The 16,027-nt window shown below is 43.1% G+C and overlaps 1 protein-coding gene across 6 annotated transcripts in view; it reads left to right on the top strand.

Annotated features, from left to right (window-relative positions):
* The window catches only part of arhgef10la (Rho guanine nucleotide exchange factor (GEF) 10-like a), a 104,573-nt gene extending 92,668 nt beyond the window's left edge, over positions 1-11,905 (top strand). For all 6 annotated transcript variants that reach the window (XM_034586427.1, XM_034586431.1, XM_034586429.1 and 3 more), the window contains 3 exons: positions 4,876-5,047; positions 10,395-10,517; positions 11,010-11,905. In XM_034586427.1, coding sequence (XP_034442318.1) covers positions 4,876-5,047; positions 10,395-10,517; positions 11,010-11,560 — 846 coding nt within the window. In that variant the 3' untranslated portion in view covers positions 11,561-11,905. The remainder of the gene's footprint in view (positions 1-4,875; positions 5,048-10,394; positions 10,518-11,009) is intronic.
* Positions 11,906-16,027: the final 4,122 nt, after the last annotated feature.

The following is a 16,027-nucleotide window of genomic DNA, read 5'->3' on the forward strand; positions in this document are numbered from 1 at the left end:
TTTTGTTGTTGTTGTTGTGTAGTCTTTCTCCAAGGTGTTCATCTGTACCGTGTGTCATTAGATCTGTACAGGGGGATGACTTCCCTAGCTGCGGTAGACGATAATGAATGGCAGAAAACAAACTCTTCTGGGTAATGTTAATGTGGTATTCAGATGCTGAGCTGCAAACCATTACCATTTAATTATGGATCCCAGATGTGAGTGTGCGTAGCTGTAGAAACGGGTAAAGGCTTTTGGCGGAAACGAGCTTGTGCGCCGAGCAGACCTTCCCTGGTCAAATAAAAGTTGTTGACTGATATAAATACGATGCTGAATTTGAATTTGAACAACCTAACAAACTAAAAGACTAAAAATAAACAAGATACATGTGTCTGTTGGACCACGGCGTAGAAATCTGTTTTCTGTTCCCAAAGCGGAAAACAAATGACCTACATTTCAGGCGATAAGGGGGAACAAGCAAAGTGGCAAAATGCTACAGTGGTACAGTGGTACTGTCATCTCAAAGCAAAAAGGTACTGAGTTCGAATCCTGTTGCAATGTCAGCTGGGATAATATCTCCAGCAACCCTTAAAGGTTCAGTGTTTAGAATTTAGTGACATCTAGTGGTGAAGGTGCATGTTGCAGCTGAACACCCCTCACCTCACCCTCCCCTTCCAGACATGAGAGAGAACCTGTGGTAGCTTCAGTTGTCATAAAAACTTAAAAGGTGTTAAGTTTGTCCAGTTTGGGCTACTGTAAAAAACATGGAGTCCTCCGTAGAGAGGAGCTGCTGATGTAAATATAAAGTATGTAATACAAAGAGCTCATTCTAGGGTAAAGAAAACAACAATTTGTACAATTTAGATGAAACACACTAGAGAAAACATCTCATTATTTTATTTTCAATTTCTGCCAATAGATCCCTTTCAGCTAAATCTTACACACTGAACCTTTTAAAGATAAGCAGTTTAGCTACAGAAAGGATGGATGCATAACTTTTATCTTGAAATTACAGATATTTTGCTTGACATCATGTCAAATATACAATCGGCAGCAACATGCAAGAGACAAACAGTTTTTTTTGATAATGTAAAATACAAAGTTAATAGGTATTAAAATGTTCTATTTTAAAAAAGAAGCAACAGACTAAAAGAAGCAGCTGGCGAATTTGCACGATCAATCCGGCGACAGATGCTCCTCCAGTCTGCCTCAGGAGCCTCGTATTTCGGAAGAGAGCCGAGCCGGGGATGTCTCCTTTTATTCCTTCACCTCTTTTGCCTACCGCAGTCCTCCGGAGACATGAGTTTAATCAGCTGAATAGCCATGCAGGAGAGCCACGGTTCTGGTTCACCGTGTCTCCCACAGAGCTCAACGGGTCAGCTCTGGTTACTTCTTTGCTAACCTTGTCTTCCTCGCTAATGTGGACTCATGAGGCCTGACTTCACAGGGGCGTCGGTGCATATCCAGGATCTGGAGAAGCAACACTTGGCACCTGTAGCGAAGAGATATGACTCGGAGCGAGGCCAGAGGGTCACAGATTCTCACTCGCTTCCTCCCCTTCGTTGTTTTCCCCAGCGGACGTTCGCCCGTTTTGTCAGATTTGCAGCACTTTTGAATCATTTATCCGTGACTCTTGGTGGACGCGGCGGCCCGTCTCGCCTGACGCCGGCCCCTGCACACTGCTACTTGGCATGAATCTCTCCCTTAAATCTTCACAGTCGGTGCCTCGGCGCTGCACACTCAATATAACCCTTCTCAGTCTGATTTGGGTAAACATGGTGCATACATACGATGCTGTGGAAATTGGCTGCATGCGAAACACAAAGGATCCTCGCGACTGAAAGTGTTGTGCGTAGTCTCTGCTTTGTGCTATTCAATTATGTAAACTCTGGTGGGGATAGAGGAAAATTATAGGGCTGAGAAAAACCTCAGCAACACAATGAGGTAGAGGAAGACGGACAAATATAGCAGAAGGTGTGTGGGGATTTAAGAGTCGTTTCATCTGTCTTAACATGCCGATATTTAAGAAAAAGCTCACAAAGCCTCGCAATGATACCTCTGACAGTTTTGACTTTTAGATATTACCACTGGGGTTTCACAAAGAAAATGATGTGGAAGTAAGACTTCACAGCAGTTTTGCTAGGGGGGGGGGGGGGTGTTCTTTGAAACACGATTGCTTTTAGTATCTCTAGTTTACCACCATTTTATGTAAGTGTTGTGGCCAACCAAGGTACTGCAACAAAAATAACTAAAAGCATCCCCTGGGACCCAAACAGCCAAACTCTTACTCCTTCTCTCCCATCTTTTCATTTGAGATCATCACAGACATTGAGGGAAACTCGCTTCACCACCAGATTTAGTTGGAATAGTTGAGTAATAGTGACGACACTGACAACACTTGTGAAAATGATCAGTTGATACCACTTCTTTTCTTCCAAAAAAGCAATAAATTACAGAGCAATAAACCTGAAGTGGAGAGAAAATGAGAAAAAAACTGTAATGATTTATTTTGTTTTGTAGTCACACACTAGGGACTGATTTGATTGATCGATAATGCAGTGCTTTTGTTGAAATCCACCAAAACATCTCATGATTTCCGACGCGTCTCAGCCTCGTTTTAAAGTTTCTAACGGTCGATCTCTAGACCTCCAGATACTAAAGAACCCTGAACAGCACCTGTAATTTAACCCGACTCTTAACGAAGCAGGACATGCATGGACATACGAGCGTTGATCAGTACTGACTGGCAGACCTTGTTCCATCCTCTTCCCATTACTACTTCTTTCTCTACCTGCTCTGCCCCTTCAGTCACATGTCTACGACTCCCTTCAGAGTGGAGATGTGGACTCGGGACTCGGGGAAAGGGACGGCGACACCTTGTCACCTGACGTAATGAAGGACTAATGAGCTGCTCCGACCGGCTGCAGTGTTACTAGCTGTGGCTCGGCTGGCGGAGAACTCTAAACGGGATGTTGTTGTTAGTGTGACACTGCGGAGTGGAGTGGAAAGGGCACATTACTACTGTCAGGCTCCACCGACCACCTCATCTCTGTAAGCAACACTGGACTCAGCAGACTAATGCCAGGTTGTTGGTCGGCGGCGGCGGGAGGGGCTTGTATTTATCCTGTATTCAACACGGCGCTGCAACATATCCGGTCTTTATCCTTGATAGAATATTTGGAGGATTCTATTTTTAACCAGAGGGAAACAGGACCACACCAAATTACACACACTCCCCTGAAAAACTTATTTTTTTCATCACGATCCAAGTGCAAATGTAGACGGATCACACAAAGTTTAAGAAAGTGGAAAAAAAGTTCCGGGATCTGCCCCTTGATCATAATCCATACGAAAATATAATGGATTCTTCCCTAACCCTTACTGCACCTTTACAACAAGTTTCGTGGTAATCCGTTCAGTAGGTTTTGCATAAACCTGTTGACTATCAGACAAACAAACGCAGACAAAAACATAAACCCCTTAGTGAAGGTAAATATTGACTTAAATATATAAAAATCAGTTATTTTCTCACATTTTCAGGCCCTTTTTGACATTTTCAGTTTATCCCAGTCAAATAAGACGTCGTACACAACAGAGTGCTTTACAGGTGCTTGTAAACGTGTGGCGAGGAGCCATTAAACCCTATGACATCCATTTATTAGCTGGAAACCCCCTTTCAGAGCCGCCACACTTGATAATGATTCATGCGATGATAAAACAGCACATGCAGTAGGACTGTGATGTTCTTTACTCACCTCTCAACCCCATTTCAACTGCAAGGTGACATTTTGGCTTTTTTCTCGTGGATATCTCATATTTGGATGGCGGCACTTGGGAAAAAAAACAATCCCAGAGCTGCATTGCACGTCCTTTCTCTGGCGGAGCCGGCGCTCGCTGCTGAGGAGTCAATTAAAAGAGAAAAACACATCAAAGGCTTCTTCTTTTCCTTTTCCCCTAATTTCAAACAAAGGAGGACCCACTGGCAAGGGCACACAAACAGGTGGTAATCCCTGTCCGCCGGTGCAGCCGGTTCGGGCCGCGGGGTGCATTCTCATCCTCACCCACTTGCTCGCATTGACTAATTGCCCAGCCTCATGCAACTCGTGCATTGACAGTGATATGAGTTCCAAGATGATGCCCGAACCAGCCCTTGTCACGCCTCGGACCGCAGGGGCTGCATGTGTCGCTATGATAAGGCTCATTGCATTTATTTCAAGCTACTCATTAAGACTGTGTGCCTGCAAAACTCTCTTTTTTTTTTTTCATTGTGCTCCTAAAAAAAGATGGAAGCCAGGGGACTGCTGCAAAAACATGTGTCGGGGAGTCTGTAAATGACAAAATTAGGAGGAACAGTTTGGATTTATTTAGAGAAGAAGAAGTGCGGAGCAGCGAGTGAACATTCAGCAGGACTTCTAATGACCTCATCATGTCACGATATAATTGTGACACTTATCTTGTTATGTTTGGAAAAATGAACTCGAACACAAATCAACTTTGAAACAACGTCACAATAATCAATAAACGGCGTACCAATTAAAAAACTGTCTAATGAAGCACTAGGCACTCATACTCACGTCTTTTATTCTTATTCATGTTTGTGAAATACATAATGTGGAAAAATAACCACACGCTCGTTCAATTATTAAAGGAATAGTGCTAAACTCCTCAGAGAATAAAAGGCTAAACTGAAAAAGACCAAAACAGCTTTTGAAAAACTGGCTCTGAAGCTGCTATTCTTCAAGTCCACAGAATATATGGAGGGAAAAATCCCCCCCGATAAACCCGGAGAGAGCCAACCTTTCAGTTTTAGAAATGTTCCGTGTCACACAAATGTAAAATTGTCAGACATTGACAACTAAGTGATTTTTCCCTCCTGTGTTATTTATGACATTGCAGAAGTTTGAAGTCCACCCGGACCCGATGGTCAGCGTGGCGCACATGGCGTGCGCGGGCGGAGGCGTGTGGATGGCGTTCTCCGAGGGCTCCTCCATTCGTCTCTTTCACACGGAAACGCTGGAGCTGCTGCAGGAAATCAACATCTCCACGCGGTCGACGCTGCTCAACACAGGTACACACACCGGCACACATCACACATCACACCGGCACACATCACACCGGGGTCTCGACATGAGGAAATATCCTTTGTGACATTTTAACGTTTCAAACTTTCACATCTTTATTTGAAGTTAGAGTTGAACGTGCACCATATTCAACACTGCACCCCCCTTGGGCCCAGACAGACAGATTTAGTCAGAATTAGTCGAGAGATAAGAAGACGAGAGGATTCTGATTCAACACTGATGAAGCTCTCCTCCCCACAATCGTATTCTCTCCTTGTCCGAGCTGCTCTCTGGGTCTCGCTCCCGGGGGGCTGACCTGAATAATAGCTCAGGCCTTCACAGAACCATAATAGAGACAGGGATTGATAATAAAAAAAATAAAAAGGATATTGAGCTGCATTTAAGATTTTCATACCAAGGGGTTCCCATGGAAACACTCTTGTCTTTTCTTCTAAATGCTCAATCTGTGATATCATGCCCACTTTACCTCCTTTTCTCCGCACGTACCTTTCTTTTCGTCCCACTTTCTCCCCCTCCCTGCCTGTTTCATCTCCTCCGCTCCGCTTTTTAAAAAAGTCCACTCACCCCACTGCAGTCCATTTAGTTTACCTCGGATAGCCCATTACTTCCTGTTTGACTTCCTTCATGATGGATGAAATATTTATCATCCGGCGTTTTTCTCCTCTTTTTTTCCAGAGATGAGCCACGGTAAACAAATTAGATCGTAATGAAGCGTACCTAAAACTGTCTAATGGTGATAACAGCACTTCCCTCCGACATGTCTAATGTTGTGGGCCATCAGCTCGTTCAACACGGAGTCGTGTGAATGCATTTATAATATATCGTCCCCTTTCATTGAGCCACACCAGACTGTGATTGATGTATTTAGAGCAATACTCAAAGCTGAGGTAGCAGTGAGAAGAAAAAGGTTTTCTCCTGCGAGTTGAGTGAAAGAGTGAAAAGGCGGCATGCGTTTCAGGCACCAAACTTTTTCTCTTGTAGATCAAAGTAGAGAAAAAGACTTTAAGGAGCACACACTCCTATGGCCGTCGTATCTGGTGATCCAGAGGTCGTTCTCATCCAGCACCGGCGCTTCCCCTTGAAATATGCAGCAGATTTGAGGGGAGGGTGGCAGCCTCGAGGCTCGGCCCTGGGGGGGGGAGAAACAAGGTCAAGAGAGAGGAAGAAAAAAGAGAGAGCTGCTCGGCTCATGTCTGCAGGGTCCACGGAAGGAAGAGGATCTTTGACTTAAGTTGTGATTTGTTTTGCTCACAAGAGGAAAGAGCTTCCCCCTGATACTCGACAAGCGCAGATACTCCACATGAAATACTGATAGTTTCCCTCTGTCAATAGGTCTCTGCTCCCTTAGGTTTCTCCTTGACTTATGCTGGGACATGCAGTAATGATACACCCCCCCTAATCCTCTCCCCTTAATGTGATCTATACTCCATAGGGAATTTCAGTTGCAGTAAACAACAGAAGTTTCTGTAGCGGAGGAAACTGCTGATCTCCTCGCTACTAATGCCTTTAATAGTTCTGTCCTTAGGGTGAAGACGTAATATTCCAAAACAAAGTCCTCAGTGACATATCACAGGGAAGCATTTATCTTTAGAGGCATCTTCTTTTTTTTTAAGGCAAATACCGGCTCCCACGTTAAACCCCCACTCTACACACTGCACACACTCGAGCGTGTGCATTGCTGCAAAAAACCGAAGGTGCAAGACCGCTCGAGGTTAAGCTATACCTCCTTAATCTCAAGTGTCTTCGTCATTATCCATCTTTATCGCCGTTCGTAAAGACAATGCCGGGCGCGCACATCCTCCGACTTGACTTCAGATTTCACGGTAACCCAAAAGTGGGTGTTCACGAGCACCACTCTCTCGCTTAAGCTCTCCAACCAGAGTACAAATAGGCTCTGGGGCGACGTGAGCAGGTGGCAGACAGTTTGGAGATAAAGGCAGGTTTTTTTTTTTCTTCTTTCGCCGGCGCCCACCTCACTCGTGACCCTCCAAGGTCTCCACCTGAAGGCGTCTGGCTGCGTGTGCTCCACCGCTTCGCCTCCGCTTCCTCTCGCGCAGTCAGCTTCCTACTCGGGATGATGATTCATCTCTGCACAGCCCGATGAATTCATTAATGACACCGTTGAGCCACTCATGCAAATCCTCATAATCTGAGCATGACACCGAACAAACATGTAAATGCAGCTACACATGTAAATGAGCATTCTTTTAGTCGTGATCAAGAGTGTCGGTGTAATTCAATTACCGGTTGCCATGGATATTATGGGAAATGCGTCTATAGATAACTAGGCCACAACGGGAGCGGAGAGCTGAGGGAGCACAGAAGGAATGCAAAAATAAATTCAAAACAAACAATGCTTTTTTTTCCCCAGCCCTTTGTAAACTGGAAACAAAGGATGTGCACGTATAATAATAGCGTGCGATTGTCCTTTCTCCCCGTCGCTAATGCAGTGCAACAAAAACACGTCAGCGGCTGAAGAATCTTCACAACAGAGGACGTATGTCGACTCTCGCGTCATTCGCTGTTACAGGATGTGAAAACTTGAGTTCATACAAAGAAAAAAACGCTGCTTAATCTCACCCGGAGGATTATCGACAATCTGTGGGAAAAGGAAAATCATCCTGAGTTACTTCCTCTGTCGCACTTTCAGAGAACCTCATAACGCCAACTTGATACGTCTCATCTAATAATGAGTATTTACGAGACAAGAATAAAGTGACATATCTATATTAATATGATTATGTGCAACTCACATTAATTCTAATTAATTCAATTGATTCAAATTCAAAAGTTTTAATTGAAATGTCACAGTAGATGTTTCTGCTACAGTCAATCTGACAACATTTCTCAATGTGTAAAATGCATGTTGTGTTTTCTGTGTTCAAATATCCAACATGAAGAATCCTAATCAGCCACTGTTGTAATAATCTGTATTTGAACAACGTCTAAATAATTACTTTTTTCAATGTCAGTTACTTCTCATGAGGTGGAACATTTAGCATTTTCATTAGAACAGACAAATCAGTTTCAGATGATGTTTCTTCAGTGTTTCCTGAAACACATCCACAGATTCTAATGTTGAGCCTGAACTTCACAGCCTCTCAATATTTCCTTTTTGCTGCGCTCCAGTGCTTGAACTTGTGAACTTGTAATGTAAAGCACAGGTGAACTCCAGACCCCCCCCCCCCCCCGACGTTGCCGTTAGTCGTGGTTACTTGTGCAGCGGAGCAGGTTTCTAACTCAGAAGTGAAACAGTCTGTGCACCGGAGCAGAACAACACACTTCAAGATCCCCTCAGAAGACTCGATAGTTTTCAGCTATTCTGGTCGTTAGCTTGAAACTGGATTTGTTTTGTGTGTGTTTTCTTTGAATGAAAACACTTGAATGAATAACGAGGTTTTATGTTCTTCAGTAACAGCCGTTGTAGCAGGAATGAAAAAAGGGTCAGGAGGATGTCAGTGTTGACTGTGTTTACCTCACAGGCCTGAGAGCTGTGGAGCGGTTGGAGTTGAATGGACTGAATCTATACAGAAGGTTTTTCTAAACTTAACGACCACTCACAGCACATCACAGGTCACATTCAGCCGTTCACACACACTCGCCCTTGACACACCGCTTCTCTCACACACACTGTTTGTGGTTGTGGAGTGTTTTTGCCTGAGGACACTGAGACATGTGGAACCAGAGGAGCCGGGGATCAAACCACCGACCTTCCAATTAGTGGATGACCCACAGCACCGGAGCGCACCTGTGCGTGCAGGGTTAAGTTGTGGCTCGTTTCGAAGGTTACGCAGCCACGGTTTCAACTGACCACACAATTAAATGTTAAACTGAATTTATGATTAGTTTCCATTATGTGGCCAAACATTGGTATTTATTAGAGTAATACTGCAGTGTGTAAATATTACTAGAGTAATACTGCAGTGTGTGCTGGGTTGTAATTAGCGTGACGTTGAGAAACACAGGTGATGGAAAACAAGTCGTTTTTTGTTATGAATCATTTCATTTAGAATATATAATACATATATATAGAATATAGAATCCTTTTATTGTCATTGCACAGTGAACAACAGTATTTAGCAGCAATCCTCAAAATACTTAATATGTGTGTGTGTACATTTAGTGCAATTAAGTATACGTATTTTTTTAACCAAGCAAATGAAGCTCGTCTTATGGGCGAGGTTATGAAAATAGTTGTCATTTCCCGCAGGCCCTGAATGCAGCACAAACTCTCCAATAATAAATAAAGTGTCAGACAAGTGAATGATAAATATTATAATGATGTTTTGCTGCTTTTTATCTTAAAAACTTAACATTAGCCAGATAGAAAAACTAGTTGAAAGGACACATGACACTTTTAATCATTTTTATTTCCTCCGAGTGAGTTAAAGGTTTTTTTTAAGGTCTGCAAAGTAAAACAAAAGTATTTGAATGTCAATATGAAAACGCTCTCTACATCTTAATGGCTCTGCTGCATGAAAAGCATCTTCACTCTATTGATAATTGTATTATTAGATGCTTAATAAAATATATATATATATATATAAACCTCAATTTTGTGAACTGCAAATATTCTCTTCTCCACCTAAGCTGAGAATTGGTCTGATCTAATCATCCAAACTGTGCGGCTGTACTCTGTGTGTGTGTGTGTGTGTGTGTGTGTGTGTGTGTGTGTGTGTGTGTGTGTGTGTGTGTGTGTGTGTGTGTGTGTGTGTGTGTGTGTGTGTGTGTGTGTGTGTGTGTGTGTGTGTGTGTGTTGAGGTAATTTGAGGAGATTATGGGCGTCTTTCATTTCACCAGCTCTCCTGCAGATCAGTTTGGCTTCGTACCGACCGAGGTGAACACCTTGAAGCTCAACATTTCAAAAACCACTCACATCTGAAACACAGGTGTATAACACTAAGTTCACAGAGTGGGGTGGGGGGGGGAGGGTTTCTACACTTTGTGCTTTTACGATTCTTTCAACTGGGTCAGTAGCAATTCCACAAATCCAATTTTTCATAATCTTGTATAACCCCGAGCTCCGGGTGGCTGTGCTGTGCATGTGTGTTAAGCTCGTCAGATACAGATTGATCATAGAGCTTAAACTTTACTCAAAGCTGACGCTGATAACTTACAATAAAAAAATATTTCTTTATTTCAATTTTTTTTCAATCACACGAGGTCTGAAGAGTCAAATTTCCAAAATGCAGCATTTTTTTTTAAAAGTCCTGGAATAGTAATATCAGGATCAGTCTCTAACAGAAACCATCATAATCTGTCGGTAGTTTTAAACTACACTTTGATTTTATAATGATGTGTGGTGAGTTTTTCTGTTGTTTTCTTCCATTGCAGGTCAGAAGAACATGCGAGTCACGAGCCTCCTGATTTGCCAGGGGCTGTTGTGGGTGGGCACCGCCCAAGGCTTAATCATCACTCTCCCCGTTCCCAAACTGGAGGGCATCCCCAAAATAACAGGTAGGGATCAGAGGAGGGGGGCGGACGGCTGTGACTGAACAGCCTCTTCAGGGGTCAAAAGAGGAGCCCAGAGGGGTTTTTTTCATGACAGAAAATTACTCTGCTCTGCCCATTATTGAGGTCACACTTCACATTTCTCTTGTGGCTCCGGGAATCAGTGCAAATATTACCAGGCAGGCGTCACACAAATCATAAACTGTGTATATATTCTCATGCAGGGTAATTTAAAAAACCTGCCCGGCAGCATTTTGTTTTTTTTATACCAACTGAAACTGTAGGTGCCATCTACACTCTTGCATCCAGGAATATAACAATTCTAGAAAACTATTGATGAACATTATGATCCAAGGTTTGGTTCCAGTCATTGTCACTTCACTAAACTCTATTCTAATCTCCTTTAAGTGATGTACCTGTCAGTGAGATGACCTCAGCCCTGTGGAGAAGCCGTGTCTCTGTCGAAAATGTCTGAATATTCTGTTCCTGCCTTTACAGGAAAGGGCATGATCTCGTTAAACGCCCACTGCGGCCCAGTGGACTTCCTGGTAGCCACCACCAGCACCCTGTCTCCCGAGCTGCTCAAGAGGGACTCGGTGGGGGAAAGCCCGGACTCGGCCTGTGGGGGCGAGGACCGCAGCGACACGTCCTCCCAGGAATCCCTGCAGCAGTCCAGCTCCTATCAGGGAGAGGGGCGAGGCAAGGGACGCGGCGTTCTGCTGCAGTACAAGCTGCGCTCCACGTCGGGATTGCCCGGGCGGCCGCTAACGGCGCAGGGGGACGAGGCGTCGGACTCCTCCTTGGAGTCCCTGGAGCACAGCGTGGAAGACGGATCAATCTACGAGCTCAGCGACGACCCAGAAATGTGGGTCAGGGGCCGTCCTTGTGAGCGGGAGGGGGGGCGCAGGGACAGGGTGATCTCGGCGGCGGTGATCTCTGGAGGCAAGGGCTTCCGCAGACTGAAGGAGGGAGCTCCAGCAGGTACTAGGACAAATGTGGAGGGTTTAGAGAATATTCTAATGGTATGGCAGCTCCCACTGACGGTGTGAGATGAAATATATATGGCAAGATGATGTATATTTATAGATCACTACCCAGCTTAGCCTCCAGTCACCTGTTCCATCATTTTCAAGGGATTTGGATGTATAATGAGAAGGTGTTGCCATTGTTACAGAGCTTGATGTCTTATGATTAAACCTGTGGAGTAAGAACATCTGAGGCGTCCTGTTGACTCGACGCCCGTAGGACGCCTCGGATGTTCAGGACTGTGCGTCGTGATCTTTCCAGCGGAGGCGAGAGCTTCACATCTCCACAGTTTAGTTCCCTGTGCTTGTGGTTCCTCCTCCTGCTTTTGTTTGGATTGAAATGCCGCAATTTAACCTCATCAACCGCGGCTCTGCCACGTTTATCTCATGCGGGGGGACTTCAGTGTGAGCGACCATGGACAGCGCGCCTTTGAGAGGCGGCCTTTGTTTTGAATGTGCCGTGCTCCACGTGTTTTATCTGATCCTGTGGGAGAGATCCCATCTGTTTAGAGCTGAAAGCCGAGGACTATACCACCGCATCACAAAGCACATTAGCATCACTTTATTAGCTCCGCCAGCCTCGCGCTCATCCCTGTACAATGTGAATGTAAGAAACCTTATATTGTGTCTCAAAATTCAATATGTGCTCTCCGAAGAAGAACTTTATGTTTTGTTGCAGCTGTTGCAAAAAAATGTAGATTTTTTGGGTTTGGGAAAATTTGATTCAGCCAAGAACTTACCAGCATGTTTGAACAGACAAAAACTAAAAGATGCAACTTATTACGTTTTGCGCCGTAAAATAATTCTGTTGTTACAGGTTTACTTAAAAAAAATCGAAATGTCTGGGATCCATAATCTTCTGCAGCTGCCAGATATCAGATCCATTATTCAGTGTCATCCGTCAGCCTGATGAAACAAATGTGTGCTCACACTCTTGTTAATACACAACTCACATTAGCAGGAAACTGCAGTCACAGATCAAAACCCTATTATCCAATGATGTAATAATCATGTCAGCTGCTACTGGCTATGTGTCAACGAAGGGAATCGAACTAAGACGTGTTTACCTGCACATTCGTTTTTCAACAACACAAGGATTCTGACTCAAGGTGATGTTTTACAATGGACAGCACATCTGTACTGAAAGGAACACAGATGTTAAGTCACATCAAACTCATCTCATAAGTTTTCATGATAATATTCGGAGTTTAACACAAACATTAATATTTTCCGATCGTGACACGAGGACGCACATAAACAACACGTCGTCACTGTTTAGTTAAAACCTCACGTCTCCTTTTTTTTAGTAACTATGTCAGATCGGTTGAAAGACGACTTGGTCTTTGTGTTTTTAACTGAACATACAAATTCATGTGCAGGTTCTCCTTTTTTTTTAAACATGTAAAATAATGAGATTTTGGAATTACACAGTTTTTAGTCAACAACTGCAGCGAATTCATCTGAGTGGGTATGAGAATCACTCAGTGGTACTTAGTTTAATATTGTGATGTTCATGTATAAGATACAGTAACATCGGGGGGGGGGGGGGGCCTGTAAAGACAGATTGATGACAGATAGAATAATATGTAACAGGCACATTTTACACAGTGTTCAGTATCCCACTCTGAACTTGGCTTTGTGGATTCAGGAGCTCAAAGGTTAAAGTCGATCAGTTTTTTTGTTTCCCCACATTCCTCCACGCAGCCCGTTCTCCGCACAAGGATTCACGTCTTATCCCTTCATCACAGACGAAGCTTCAAAATTCCCATTTCGTTCGTTTCTCTGAGGCACATTGACGTTTTCCTCCCCCCCGCCCCCTTTCTTCTTCTTCTTCTTCTTCTCCTCCTCCTCCTCCTCCTCCTCCTCCTCCTCGGCGCTGAAATTCAAAAGGCATTTAAACGTCCCGCTCTCGGCGGGAATGGTTAAAAAAAATAAACAAATACGATGATGTGAACCGTCCTCAGATGCTGTCATCTAAATGTAAATCTCAATGTCATGTCAAAAATATATATACTCTAATTCATGTCAGGTTCAATGCCGCTGGTACCACCGCACCCTCATGGTCACTATGGAGATTGTTTGTTCAGCCTCAAGCAGAGAATCTGATCGTTGCCGCTCGAGGAGCCGGAGGAAATCTCCTCTGCCACAGATTTGATGTGTTTCACTAACTTATCCGCTAACAACTGAGATTTATTCTCCAATGTATTTCTGCCTTTAAGGGACTTTGACCATTTCGTTTCATTTGCTTCTATTATATATGTGCAGGTGTCATCCATACACTGAATATAATGCTCACGAATGAACGTACTGTACTACTAATTAGAACTGTGCTAATTAAACCTTTATTCCCTTTTGTAAAGTGGACTGTGACAGTGTTGATATTTTAGATTGAGCCTGCATGAGTCGCAGTTTTTATTTTCCTGTGGTGTTAAAGGTTATTGTTGTTTATCAAAATATCTTATTCCTGTAGATTTGCTTCTCGTCGTGACAACATCAGTTTATTTATTTATTTGAACATTTAATTAGAGCATGAACCCCCATTGAGAGGCGGGGAAAGTTAGTAAGCAGCCAAACAAACAAACAAACAAACAAAAAAACCAACAAAATGAAATAAATACATGAAATTAAAAAGTCTGAGGAGATAAGAAACACGAATTGTCATGTGAACAAACTGGTTTTTAAAAAAAGTTTTCAGTGTTCAACCGGGCAAACTCCCTGTGGAATGAGGTACGATGACATGAAAGCTGCTTAAATTTTACCACCTGCAAATGTTGGTTTGTTTATAACCTGTGTGATCATGTGACTGCTTACGTTTCTTAAAACCTGCCGATGTTGCTACAGTGGAAAAAAAATCTCATTTTGGTGTCTTCAATATAACCATGACTGAAATATTATTCATATTAATAATAAACCAGAATTATCCTCAAAACTAAAGCATTGCTCTCAATGCCATCAAAAGGCATATTGAAATAAACAACCTGTTTCCTCTTGGTACAGATCTTTGATGTTACGCGTCTCGACATTGTCTCTAACAAGCTAACGCTAAAAATAAAACCTCTTTAAACATGAGTTTGATCTTTGTAACTGACTCATGGAGAATGTAGTTGATGTACATTATATATTGTAGGTCTGCAGCATTATTCTGTTAATGATTTAATACATTTTTTTTTTTTATTTCTCTCCGACTCTGAATTCTGTCTTTGAACACATCACCTGAACCTTTTCACCTTTTTGTTTCCAGCCAGTGAGACGAAGTCGTTATGTTTTTGTCCCATTTCTGTGAACACGATATCTCAAGAATGACTTGAGGGAATTTCTTCAAATTTATAACAAATATTTACTTAAACTCAAGGACGATCTGATTCGATTTTGGTTGTCAAAGGTCAAAGGTCAAGGTCACGGCGGCCTAACAAAGTTTTTCTTAAACGCGATAGCTTAAGAGCAGCCTGAGGGAATGTTTTCAGATTTAGTACACGTCCCTGTGAATGTGATATATTGGGACGGCTGCCCGCAGGGAATTTCATTACATTTGGTAGATTATGTTTCAGTGGTTGAAGGTCAAAGGTCAAAGTGACCTTATATCAATCTTTGGTAGAAAATGTATGTAGAAATATGTACATGAACACTGCACTGGTTGGTGCAGGCGATGTTCTACTTATACTCAAACAAAATGCTTATTAACAGGAAACACAGAACAGAAGATAATAATGACGTAATTTTAGTTTAGAGCTCGGCTGTGTCCTGTCTTCTTCGCTGCCCTCCAGACATCACGTCGCGGATCATAGTCCCGTTTATTTTAATCTCGTGGCTTTTGGTCCCCGGTTTAAAATCCATGAGAGCATTCGTTTCACACGTCGACTGAGTTTAATGAAAAGTAAACACATTAATTTATTAACCTTAGGTACAAAAGCAAAAAAAAAAAAAAACAGAATCAGGGAAAAACGAGGTTGCGTGAATTTACTTAAATTTACATTGTCGTTAATTACGAGCTAAATTTGTTGTTAAACGCTCACCCATGAGATTTTGTGTTTTTGTCTCAATCTTTATGCTTCCTCACGTTCGGGCTCATGCTGCCGCTGGCTCGCTGCACTTGGAGGGTAGACAGGCGCTGACACACTGGGGAACCCCGAGCTTTTCCCATCCTCCTCTTCCACTCCTCCTCCGACTCTCTCTCCACCTGGCTCTATCGCTCCCTGGCTGTTTTCTTTATCCTTCTCTTCTTCCAGCACGCGCGAGGAATAAAAACTCCACAATCCATCATGTGAGGAGCGGTGTGATATTTCCTCGTGAGCAGGTCAACGTGTGCAACTGTTTTCCCTTTGACCTCAAAGCCGCATGAGTAGCCTCAGCAGCAGTCCACGGGAAATTAGCAGGAAAGGTCACTGCTAAAATAAACCATGAATAATAAGAAGATGATTTGGATGGAAGGTGTATAAAGGTGTGTAGCAGCATCTAATCTCTGTTTGTCTGTGTGTGGCTCACGTATCTCCA

The sequence above is a fragment of the Hippoglossus hippoglossus genome, chromosome 5, assembly GCF_009819705.1.
Source record: "Hippoglossus hippoglossus isolate fHipHip1 chromosome 5, fHipHip1.pri, whole genome shotgun sequence".
Taxonomy (NCBI): Eukaryota; Metazoa; Chordata; class Actinopteri; order Pleuronectiformes; family Pleuronectidae; genus Hippoglossus; species Hippoglossus hippoglossus.